The 13,273-nt window shown below is 38.7% G+C and overlaps 1 protein-coding gene across 1 annotated transcript; it reads right to left on the bottom strand.

Annotated features, from left to right (window-relative positions):
• Positions 1-1,696: 1,696 nt before the first annotated feature.
• gja1b (gap junction protein alpha 1b) lies at positions 1,697-10,263 on the bottom strand. The gene is made up of 2 exons (XM_076755719.1): positions 10,154-10,263; positions 1,697-7,247 (listed from the first exon to the last, which is right to left on the bottom strand). The coding sequence occupies exon 2, from the start codon at positions 7,229-7,231 to the stop codon at positions 6,065-6,067; it is 1,167 nt and encodes a 388-aa protein (XP_076611834.1). The 5' UTR covers positions 7,232-7,247; positions 10,154-10,263; the 3' UTR covers positions 1,697-6,064.
• Between the last annotated feature and the right edge of the window lie 3,010 nt (positions 10,264-13,273).

Raw genomic sequence — 13,273 nt, 5'->3', positions numbered from 1 at the left:
AGATTAAATAGGGAACCCAGAGAAGCGAAAAAGAGCTGTGTCTTTTCATATGCTGAAATTTAATTGCATATCTCGGAAGGTTTTATCAAAGCTACAGTACACTTTAGGACAGAGAACCTCCTGAGCACAATTATCCTCCTTTATCTGGATCATGACTTGGTTTATGTGGTGTTCAGAGGGCCCAGAGTTTTCCTCTGTTTTAAGCACATGATGCAATCCGCTAAAAATGTTACAATAGTTAAGTCAGAAAAACTGTGATCATTAAGTTAAAAGATTATGAATGAATGCCAATATGGTTATATTTGGCAGTAGAGGTGTAGCTCTGCAGGGTGCTCTACATACAGTATGTATCCAAGCACACAGTAAGGCCTCAGCACAAAGGATGTTATGTATATAATAGGCCCTTTTTCCATATTTGAATGGAAAATGCATAGCACGCCAGATTTGATTAATTATAAAAACCAAAGTAAGAGAAGGCTAACAGGATGGACGGAGAAGCTAACACAACTTGTAACAGCAACATGTGGCAGTTAGAGTAAACAATGTCATGCTGACGGCTGTGAACCTCATATGTCCAGCTTCAGTCTTGTTTTAAGTTTGAGGAAAATGCATTACTGGAATCAACAGGTCTTGAAATGGCATTATAAGAGGTTAGAGTGTTCTTCAGCAGTGTGTGGCAGGTAACCAGCACAGCAGTCAGCAGTGGCGTATGGCAGCTAACACGCCTAGAATGTGGTGCTCACAGCCTAAAAACAACGTCAAACATTGAGAAGTCAAATGTGGTTGGAGATAGTTTAGATCAGCTGACCTCAGTGTCCTGCCAAAACTAACATATTTTATTCACTTGAGTGAGAATTACACTACAGCACTGCTCAACTGAATATGAGCTGGATCAGACTGTACATTATACATTTAGGCATCGAAAGTGAAAGGGGGTTTTCTCCTTTCTCACTTGTAATACTGCAAACGGGTTGTTCTGCTTTCTCTTTCCTGATCAGAAATTCTTTGTTAGTATTTTATGAGACACTGGAACACAATATAATGTGCAAAAGACCAGAATAATGCTTAGTTACACATTTTCTTTTAATTATTCATGTGATGTCAAAAAAGATGAAGCCATAGTTGCCAATTTTTACTGCAGTTTTAATCAACAAAAACTATAACAAAAAAGATTCATTGATTACCTTTTTCCACAATGAAAATGAGACTGAAAGAAATAGAAGGTTTCCTTTTTAGCTTTTAGCTAACATTACTTATTCTTGGAGAAAAATTAACAGATTCATGAAGTAAATATGAATTTTGACCCATGAAAACATAGAGGCCAGCATGCCAATATTTTGCCAATTTTATATTGCTGTAAACCATCTAAGTCTTCTGGTAAATGTTTACTAAAGGAATACAGTATTAATGCTATGTGGTGCTTCAGTTGCTCAAGTTAAACCCAGACAATGGACAGAAACAAACATCAGTAACCTGAATGATTAGAAGACATAAAAATTTAAAATGCATAACGTGAACTGAAATGGCAAATGAGCTGAAGCTGAAGCTTTTTTTTTTTTTTTTTTTAGACTCAATCTAAATCATGAGGTGCCAATATTAACACTGAAAAGAAAAATTAACACTTTCTTGACGGTGTTCCATTCAAACCACAGAGATGACAAAGAAAATGGCCTGAAATAAAACCAATAAAGCAGTGTTTAAGACAGAAAAAATATTTATTGGTTAAAATAGCTTTTCACAGATACAATTAATGAGTTTTTGTTTTGCTATCATGCACTTAAACTGTACAACAGTGGATCCCCATGGATTAGCATTGTCTAAATTACTGCAATGAAGGACTATTGCTCCTGTTCTGTCAATAAAAGATATTTCTCACAGAACCAGTCAATGAAATCAGTGGTCAGATGTCTGATATTATGCACTGTAGTGATTTTTGTGTTATAAAATAAATTAGTAACATGTGTGAAAACTTTTACCACTTACTGTGTGCATCATATCTCTATCACCAAGATCTCAGTGCAAACACTATTGAAGCTGAAAGATCCATGACACATGTAAGTACCGACTAAATGACGCACAAATGGCAATTTAAAAAATTACAATAATAAGAAAAAAAGCCCAAATTGAGATTTATTCTAGTGTTTGATAGTTGTGGAGCTACAATGGCATACATTTTAATATAACTGACTAAATATTAGTCCAGATCTATAAGCAGTCTTCTAAAAACTCACATATTTTTTTTTTGACATCGCTTGATTTACAGTACTAAACATCTATTTCTCAAGCAGCAACAAGTTACATCAAGTCTGAAAAACAAAACAATACCTACAGAACGAAAAAATCTTTCACTCAAATATGTAAAACACAGATAATCATTCTACTATATTTCTCTACCGCCCACAAAAGCTGAACAAAAGAACACACTTGTCGAATCAATGACAGTGATAAAGCCTTTCTTCAAGGAACCCCCCAAAAAAGCAGATCAGAGTTTGCTGTCACAGCAGCCTGAACCCTCAGCCCTGCCATTCTCACAGACACCCCAAAAAAGACAAATAAAACCACAAAATGAAACATAACACCACATAAATTCAAAGTTTATCAGGAAACAACAGTCCACACTGACTGACAATGTTATTTAAGAAAAACAAATGTTTTTACTGTCAATAAATATGCAGTTTGTGGGAGTTAATGTTTACGTTAAGAGATAGTGTTTAGTAGTCAATTTTTCCTTTTTGTGGTAAGTGTTCTGCAGATATAAAGCAATAAATATTCACTACAACTGATATCAACCACTCTCCCCAAAACCCTTACTGTGACTCACATGTAAAGGATGAGGCAAGTGGTTGATATGCTACATGTAGTTGTTCTCTGTCTATGCGAAGGCACTGGACAATATCTCCTGTCTGTTGTGGCTGAGAGACAAAAATGAGATTTTTATTGAAACTGGGATAAGATATTAATGATGTAGGTGAAAACAATAATAATATTGATTCACACGTATATTAAGCTTTATTACACAAGCAAACTATATGAGAAACTCGATTCAAGTGTGGCTATGAGTCCATTATCTTTCAATACAAACATGTCTGACTAACTCAAGGGCAGTGTGTGTGTGTGTGTGTGTGTGTGTGTGTGTGTGTGTCAGTGACCTCACCTGTCTCAATGAAGAAAAATTCTGTTTTAATATGGCCTGGTTTTGATTTTCCTTTTTCATACTTTTGGCCATCATTCCTGTTGGTTATGATGACGTCTTATTCACCAGGTGCATTGATACACACAGTTGTATAACAGAGTGCATCGAGTCCGCACGCAAGATATCACACAGGTTTATACAGTATTAAAGCAAGGGACTGTCCTCAAACAACAGTATTGGTTGTTCAAACCACTAATATGACCTGCGTTTATGTGCTCCCAACAAGAGATCTGTTCCAGTCACACAGTCCTGCTCACCATTATTGGCACCCATGAAGCTTAAGTACATAATGTGGAATATCTTCTGAAAAAAATGAATCAAGTGAAACATTTGTTTTCTACAGAGAACTCATGTTTGATACAAAAGAGCAAATGATAAACAACAATTTAAAACAATAAACAATGGGAGGAAAAAATAGAAAAACTTTAAGCTTGCTGTGTCACTGGTATTGGCACCCTTTGCTGTAAATCACTATGGAAACACATTGTAACTCACCTTTGGTAAATCACAAATGAGAATCACCTGTGATAAATTCTCTGTGCCCATGTGACATGAATTAGCCAATGAATGATGACTTCCATGTTTTATAAAGCCATCTGTTATCCCCTGTTCCTTTGTCACAATGGTGAAGACAAAGGAGCTGTCTGAGGACATCAGAAGTGTGAAAATTAGTAAACACAAGACCTCCAAAAGGTATAAGGCCATCTCCAAAGACCTTGGTATCCCTGTTTCAACAGAGCGTAATGTTATTAAGAAGTTTCACAAGCATGGAGCTGTCAAGAACCTCCCTGGACGTGGGGGGAAGGGAAAATTGATAAGAGAAGTCTTCGAAGGTTGGTGCGAATGGTGGAAAAAACAAAGACCTTAAGGCCAACCTGGAACAGTCTGGGGTCATGGTTTCAACAAGTACCATACGCCGCACACTAAACCAAACAGGGCTTTATGGGCAAAGGCCAAGGAAGACACCATTGCTGAGGCAAAGACATAAAAAGGAACGACTAATCTTTGCCAAAGAGTACCTGGACAAACCACAATCCTTCTGGGAAAATGTTCTGTGAACACATGAAATGAAAATGGAGCTTTTTGGCAATGCACACCAACAATTTGTTTACAGACGGTGCAATGAAGCCCACAAGGAAAAGAACACCATACCAACAGTTAAGCATGGTGGAGGATCCATAATGCTGTGGGGCTGCTTTGCTGCATCTGTAACTGGAGGCCTTGACCGTATCACAGGAATCATGAAATCAGAGAATTATCAAGACATTTTAGAGCGAAATGTCCTACCTAGTGTAAGAAAACTTGGTTTGAGTCGAAGATCATGGGTCCTCCAGCAAGACAAAGACCCAAAGAAAAAATGGACTGTTTCAAAATGGCCAGCAATGAGTCCTGATCTCAATCCGATGGAAAATCTTTGGTATGAGCTGAAATCTGCCATTGGGAAAAAGACACCTGCAAACGTTCAAGAGCTTGAACAATTTGCAAAGAAAGAGTGGGAGAAAATACCAGCTGAGAAGTGCAAGAGGCTTATAGATGGCTGCAAGAAATGTTTGGAGGCTGTCATCACTGCCAAAGGGTGTGCAACCAAATATTAAAGAGGGGTGCCATTATTACTGCACATGCTGTTTTATTCTGTTTCTTCTTTGAAATTACAACATGTAATTTGAAAAAACAATTTTCTTTGTTAAATTACGTTGGAACTCCAATTAAAAGATCCTGATGATATAAATTTGGTACATTTCCATTTATTTCTGAAGATATTGTAGAGGTTATGCAAAAAATGAAAGGGTGCCAATAATGGTGAGCAGGACTGTACATATATGACTGTGTCCTCTCTCAGCTGCTAAGGTGGAAGTAATGTGTCATCATTCTGCAGTAATGCCTCTTAGGGATGAAGAAAGTGAGTGACTTCAACAGAATAGAATTTACATCCTACTGAGAAATTCAGTGTTGGTTTTTTAACCATAAAGGAGATCTTTAGGAGACCTTAGGAGACCTTAACCTTAATCTTAAAACCTAATAGTTTTAGTTACTTTAATCACAGGGAACTGTGTTGTTTGTGTGGGCTTTTTATACCATACTATGCATGGTTGCAGTTATAATTATTGCCTACAGTCTGAATTATCTGGATGTGTTCACCCTCAACTCTTTCAATTACAAATTCTATGGTTTACATCATCTTGCTAAATTAAGCATCTGGGATATGTAAGTATGGAGATTATTTATTGTCCTACTGGACTCTACTTTTATTTTTTTAGTTTATCTGACAGGGACAATGCTAGCTGATTAATGAAAAAAGCACTGCCAATGAACCACAGATAGCCTAGAAATCTTTTTTTTTTATCTGGTCAGATGTCAAAAAGATGCAGCTAAGAAGTAAACCTATTCGAAAGCTGTCATCATACCTTCAGATTTCAGCTATGACTGTGGCAAGTAAAATGCTGTCACCAATTGGAAGACGAGTAAAAACTATGAAAATAATAATAAAAAAAAAAAATGAATTTTCATTTAATGTAAGCTGGGCAAATTAAAACCAAATCAGTCACTTGGACCAGTGTCATCCTCAGTGACTGGTTCTAAGGAGCGACTCTTGCATCATTCCTGTGGCTGTTCTGTTGTCTTAAAGCTGGATTAGCTCCACTAAAAAGTTATGGTAAACGCCATTGAAAAAATATTTGCAACTTGTACCTTTGACAGTGTTACATAACAGGTTTTAATGTCTCTTTGATTGACTAAGATCTCTATGTTGAAGACAGTGATCAAAGTTAGCCCCACCTCTTATATGAATCTATATGATTGAGTGTTTCCTGATTCTCTGGCTGCAGCCACACATCCCGTCAGTCAGGCAGAGGTGGGAGGAGGAAACAGGGCTTACACATCCAGGTCGTCTGGCCTGGCTCGGCTGCTCATCCGGCTGCTGGCCCGGCTACAGGGCCTGGCGTCCATCAGTGCCAGTGGCTGCAGCTCATGTCCTGCTGATGAGGACAGTTTCTTGTGCTCGTGGGTATCATCAGGGAAGTCGAAGGCTTGTGCATGGGAGTTTGAAATAGTGCTTCCTCCACCATTCTGACCGAGCCGGTTCTGCTCTGTGGAGTAGTTGGCCCAGTTCTGTTCATTGGCCTGCTTATTATAATTACGACACGAGCCAGTTCCCCGCTCCCCTGTGGCTAGCTTGTAGCCTGGGGGGGACATGGGTGAGAGCGGGGCCGTCGGGGAGGAGCAGCCATTATAGTAGGCATACTTGGCTGTGGACAGTTCTTTTGGGGTGGGGCCCAAGGTGCCTCCACTAGGGTAGAGTGTGGGCTGCTGTTTGCCCTTGACACGATCTTTGATCCTCTTAAAAAACACATAGAAAAGTTCAATAACGTTGAGCAGCAGGGACACCAGTGAGACCACCAGCATGAAGATGATGAAGACGGTCTTCTCTGTGGGACGGGACAGGAAACAGTCTACCCTGTGTGGGCATGGGGACCTCTCACAGGTGTAAACTGCAGACAGGCTGAAGCCATACATGTACCACTGAATAACCAGGAACCCCACCTCAAACATAGACTTGAAGAAAATGCTGACTATATAAGTTCTGAGCAGGGCTCCCTTCATCTTCACTTTGCCATGTTCCTCAATCCCATACTTTAACTTTTTCATCTCAATTTTCTTCAGTGGAATGTCAACATCACCTCCATCATTTTGCACTGCTTTAAGCTCCTCCTCCTTCCTGTTGAATTTCTGTTCCTTCCTGTTCAGATAGAAGACATGAGCCAGGTAGAGGAGTGTGGGTGTTGACACAAAGATGATCTGGAGGACCCAGAAACGAACATGGGAAATGGGGAAAGATTTGTCATAGCAGACATTCTCACAACCAGGCTGCTGGGTGTTACATTTGAAGGCAGACTGCTCATCTCCCCAGGCTGATTCCACTGCAGTACCCAGGACCAGGATCCTGAATATGAAGAGGACGGACAGCCAGACCTTCCCCCCAGCAGTAGAGTAGGCCTGAACCTTGTCCAGCAGACGACCCAAAGCACTCCAGTCACCCATTTTCAGGGAGCGGTAGCTGGTGAAAAGAAAGGGTAATGTTGAACTGGCAATAAAATACAAACAGCATCAGTTCAGGCTTACACACATAGAGTGTAACATATGCATGCTCCAAACAGTAGTGTTGTTTCTAATGTCCTCAGCAGTCTTGACATTCAGCGTTTTGGCAGACTTATGTGATTAAACAGCATCGTTATTGAACAATACAAAACTAGATGTTTCATGATGTAAAACACAAGCTAATCTAATTACTGGAAGCAGAGGCAGAAGGCACGTTTTGGTTTATACCACACTGCCCCTTAATTCAAGGAAAGGATGTGAAAATATGAAAGAAAATTTGACTTATTAAGTAAAGAAAAGCTTCGCAAACTTTAAGTATTCATCAAATGTAAAAGTGCTTTAAATGAAATTGATTAAGCAAGTTTAAGAAATCCTAACACCCATCAAATTAATCTAATCATTGACCCAATTCCTTGTTAACCCATCCCATAAAGAACGATTGGGACAATAAAGATGTGGGGGAGAGATTAACAGTCAAATGCGGCTGGTGTGGATATTTAACTACCTTGTGCAACACTAAACATCTTAAAATAACATAATAAGCTTAGCTGGGGAAAAACAGACTTCTCTTAGTCTCAAGCACATCAACCTGGCCAATGCTCCTGGAAAAACCCATATTTCAGTCACATGAGAGGATTCTACCTACTGCTCTTCTTTCTCAGGTCTTCAAACTATGTTGAGTTAGAACACCTGTTATCTATTGACTTATACAACTTTCAGTACAGTTTTAAAAACTATAAACAAAGGTTATATATGTGAAAGACTTGAATTAGTCTTTAACTCTCCTACTCTTATTGTGTGGTATCAAAAAATCTACGGTACCTCAACCACCCAAACCAAACCACCACAGAGTGAGGAGGACAGAATAAATGAAAACTATAACGCAGAAAGCTGGATCATCTGCAGACTGAGCTAGTGTTCTGGACAGAAATGCAAAAAGGATTCAGAAAACAGCAGAAAATCTGAATGCTGATGTCTAAGCCAAGCTGTTCAGAATGAGGTTGCTGGAAAAAAGCCACTATGCTGCTGATAAATGTGTGTAGCAGAACTGACGCTGTGGCTAAATCTTCTCAGTAAGGCCTGCGGTGAGCTTCTCTCGTCAGTGCTTACAGTGAAGTCCTGCAGACACACAGGACACTTCCTGTGGGGATATTTGCCCATTATAAAAGTATGGTATTAGCTAGTTGACAGTTTACTCCTGACCATTGTGACACAGTTCAGTCCAAAGCTTCAACACACTAGCTTTCCAGGCTGTTGTGCTGAAAAAACTCACTATGGTTAAAGTAGAGTCAGTTAGAAGATGGAAAACACTGACTAGCTTACACTACAGCACTAGGCTTGTCTGAATTCATCCGCTGGAAACTAGCGCCCCCCTTGGTCAAAATCAACCATGTCTACTGTAGAAGCAGTGTAAAGGAGAGTCTCAAAATTGCAGAACAATAGAGAATTACTGCTGATCTACTAGGGCCAGGTGGTTATTATTGTGAATTAGCAAAACACATCGTACAACTAATCCTCAGTTAAATAAACTGGTTATATTCAGGACAAATATCAAAGAAGAAGTCCTCAAAGGGGCACTAGGTGTCTTTTGGGACTTTCTGGGAGTTTTTAAGTGTTCACCAGTGGATTCCTCAGCAACAATGACATTGCACAGTGGGATTTTTATCATAATTTAATTGATAAACTGTAGATTAATCCAGGTTTCACTATCACCTTCACAGCTCAGCCATTTCATATGAAATGTATAACCTTATCAAGATTCTGATGGAGGTTTGTACACTCCGAAGTGGATCTCTTTCCCCTTTCTGACATGTAAAAAAATCAAGATGAGTTGTTAAAAGGTTACAGCAGATCTTATGAGGTGAAGAAGAAAAGCCCCCAACAGAAAAAAAAGACATCTTACTAAGAGAGCGGGGAGAATCTTGACCATGCCTTCAGAAGAAATTTAATGAGGATAAATAGGAACCTCAAGTGTTGTCCAAATGGTGCCAAACATGTGCTGTCACTTATAATATACCACATACACTGTATCCTATGACCTGGAAAAAACACAGACCACACCATCATTCTGAAGAAATCGCCTTCAGAATGTCAATCTCCAGTGTCAAACAGAAAAAAAGGGACTTAGTAAAAATCTTGTTGTTATTAGACAGAGAATATCCCGCCACTTTCTACATGATTGAGTTTGTCTGGTGAAATGACAAAGAAACAATAGCAGAACAATAGACTCCAACACAATGACTCCTTGAGCAGGCCCCGAAAATCTTGCTGAAAACTCTGTGAAGTAGTTTTCAGTGAAAACCGTCTAAATTATTGAGCATTCCAGATTTGAAGTTTCCTGTTGTCACGGGGTTGACAACAGGAAACTTCAGGAAATGAAATGGCTTTTTTTTTTTTTCTTTTTGAAGAAAGTAGTCACTGGGTTATGGGAGAAGTAGGAAACTTAAAATACAAAACAGAACTTTCATCCAGTTCAGAGGACGGATCAGTGGCTCTGAAGCATAAGTTAAAGCCAGCACAACAGAACAGGAAGTTTGGATGGAAAAAGAACAAACTTAATGCGTACAGGACTTCAACGCGCCTCATAGAATAAATAAAGCAAAAAATACATCCAATAAATGAAAAAACTCTTTCAGTATATCATTTATCACATGTAGATGGGAGCCTCGAGTTTTCTGTCTCATTACTGAAGTACGAATAAAGCAAACGAACTGAGGAGGACAACTCTAAAACTTTCTAAGTTGCATTGCTGAAGTTTTGAGCGCACCGGAGCTTTTCCAGCTCTTTCCACAGGGGGTACTGACAGGGGGAAAGTTTTTTCCCACCAGTCCGTTTAAAGTTCAAGAGACTAGGGCTTGAACTTACCTGGAAAGTTACAGTGAGAAAGAAGAGGGCCCAGGGGGACTTTCTCCGCCGCTTGTTAAAGTCACTCTCTGACGAGGACGAAATCCAAGTTTGGGATCAGGAGGGAAACTGAGTCAAACTTGTCAAACCCCTCTTATAGCAGTCCCGTTAAAGGAGCTGCAGTCACCTGATCTCTACGTCAAGACCGAAGCCCTGTCCGCTGGGAGGGCACATCAAGAGAAAAAGCCTCCTACTGAAACGGCCAAGGTGTTCACTTTGAGCTTTATTGTTTCACATAGAACAGATCCTCTGTGATGAGACAGCAAGTCGAAGTGTGCGAATTAAAAGAGAGATTTGTGTCTTTCTGAAAACTACAGAGATTCAGACGGAAACTACGATTAACTTCACACGAGATGTACAAACCCGACTCTGACAAAGTTGGTACGCTGCGTAAAACGCAAATAAAAACAGAATGAAACCATTTCCAAACGAACAGTGTTCCTGAGAACATGTAGTACTGTCCTTAATAAAATCATGTATTCACAAAGTGGTGACCCTCGCTCCATCCTCGCTCCTTTCATACCCAACCTTGATACTACCAGCTGTTACCAATGAATCTGTTTACCTATGGAATGTTGCAAACAGGTGTTTTTGGAACATTGCAGAACTTTTCCAGTCTTTAGTTCCTCCTGTCCCAACTTGTTTGAAATGCGTTACTGCATCAAATACAAAATAACCACATATTTACAAAAATCAATGAAGCTGACGAGGTTTAGCGTTGAATATATTATCTTTGCACTGTTTGACAGTTGAGTATGTGTCAGAAAGGATCAGCAAATTATCCCACTCTTTTATTTATGTTTTACACAGCTGCCCAACCTTTTTTGAATAAGGCTGGTATTAAGTATCAAGTGGTTTGTGACAGGAGGGGGGATGTGTGTATATTTCCTCAAGTAAAGCACAGAAGTTGAGGTACTTTAATTTGACTTGAGTATTTGTATTTCACGCTGCTTTGTTTTCCCACTGCATTTTTCTGACATCTGCAGTTACTCATTACTGTTCAGATTCATTTTTATGTACAACATTTAAATATGATACATTGACAGAAATACTGAAACATTAAGGTGCAGCTTACACATGAAGTCATCAGTTATAATACACAAGCATTCAAAACCTTCTGAGATATGTTTTTCTGCATAATGTTTACTTTTCCTGATGTACACTGTTTGCACATCATGATAGCTGTGCGCATTTGCCTTAGTAAAATTTCAAATGCAGGACAATGCTTGTAATGAAGTATTTTTTACAAAAAAGGTATTGGTACTCTGACTGAAGTAAAATAACTGGATACTTTGCCAACCAGTGATTGTAATGAATTGGCAGATATTTATGTAATTACATTGAGACTTTTTTTCTTGAAATAAGACAAAAGAGTTGATGATGAATTTTTCCCCTCGAAGGATGTCAAGACTTTTGTGTCACCCTTTTGATTTCAGTGCAGTGAGCAGCCTTGTTTTTTCTTGTTTCGTGACAAAAAACCTGGAACAAAACATTTATCACCAGTTTCAAGAAAAATAAGTGTTAAGGGCTGCATATAAGAAAGTTACTTATTAAGACAGATGTTTCTGCAGTGTTGAAGCATTACATACATTACAATACACTGTTTATATTAACAATGCACCCACAATGTAATTTTAATGTGCTTTTACTACTTCATTGTCTCATATCACAATATTCCGCCTTCCAGTTTTTGTTTGCCTTGTCTTAGGGCAAAAAAAAAAAAAAAGCCTAGAGTGGTTCTGAAATATTAAAAGGCCATCTCATCTTTATAATGATAAAAAAAAAAAAGTGAAATGGTATGATTATTATTGTGACTTCAAATACACTCAAACCTGTTAATACTGAACCGTTCTTTTGTATTTTGTAACTTTCTATTAAACTGCTTGGCTTGCCTATATTGCAGTTCTCTGGTGCACAGCACCACCTAGTGATGGAAATATTGTAATGCAAGTGTATGTATGGAAACACACTGCTATGTGCATGTTGTACTACATGATATGAAACAGAATATATATATATATATATATATATTAGGGTTTAACAGGGCCATTGGCTTAACAAGGGGAATAAGAACACAAGTCACTGGCCTCTCTCACACACAAAGTGTTAGGAAGACAAAGCAAATGAGTGGCTAGAGTTACTGGACAGCATAGTTAACTCCACTTGATCAAGGCCTGCACCTCATTAAGACAGTAAGCAGTGAGGGACAGACTGTTTGTGCCTGATTAGTAAGTGCTGTTTTGTGTGTGAAGTTCCCCAGATTCCCTATGTGCGTTTAATAATACCATCTAAGTCAATTTCAGTTATGCTTGTTCATATCTATCTATAGAGTAGGATTTCAGTTCATGTTCTCTTAATTAAATTAAACTGGTAGAATGTGACAGTAGCATTCAATAATAAACTTCATATACCTTGATTCTACCAATTATGATGACTAAACCTATGGATGTTGTTACAGTGCAATTGATGCATGGAGTGTGGTTTAATAATAGCAATGAGTTCCCACTCCTCAAGCAGTTTCATTGCAAATAGGGGGGCGACAAATCCACAGTCCTTGTTCTGTGTAAAAATGCATTTAAAAGTTCAACTGAAAATGATGTGAGGCTTCAGCACTTCAGAGTAGACAAACAATGTGAGTATCATCCAAAGTTACAAGATTTTTAGTATGAAATTCACTCTGGGCTTTCACAGTGTTTCCTTGCTGAGCCACAGCCGAGGTAACACACAGTGGCAATTTGGTACCAAAATGACTGTAACTTTGGATGGTACCCACTTGCTTTGTCTAAGTATGCCTTATATTAGCTCTGGTAGAACTTTGGTATGTATTTTCACACACAACAAGGACTGTGAATTTTGTCCCCCATCACTTAGATTGAATCACATTAGAAAAGTTTTTTTTTTTCCACAGCTAATGTGGACAGGAGGGATGATTAGAGAGAGCAAAAACAATTTTAATGTGCATACGTGGACAGGTGAAAATTGTTTTAAGACAATCTTGCAAAAATTGTGAGCCTATCTTTTAATATGTGTATTATGTAGCTGCTGGCACCTAGTGAGGCACTGCATGCACCATCTTGTAAT

This window comes from Chaetodon auriga, chromosome 18 (assembly GCF_051107435.1).
Source record: "Chaetodon auriga isolate fChaAug3 chromosome 18, fChaAug3.hap1, whole genome shotgun sequence".
NCBI classification, from domain to species: Eukaryota; Metazoa; Chordata; class Actinopteri; order Chaetodontiformes; family Chaetodontidae; genus Chaetodon; species Chaetodon auriga.
The sequence above is the reverse complement of the archived record's forward strand: the minus strand, read 5'-3'. Positions and strand labels throughout refer to the sequence as shown.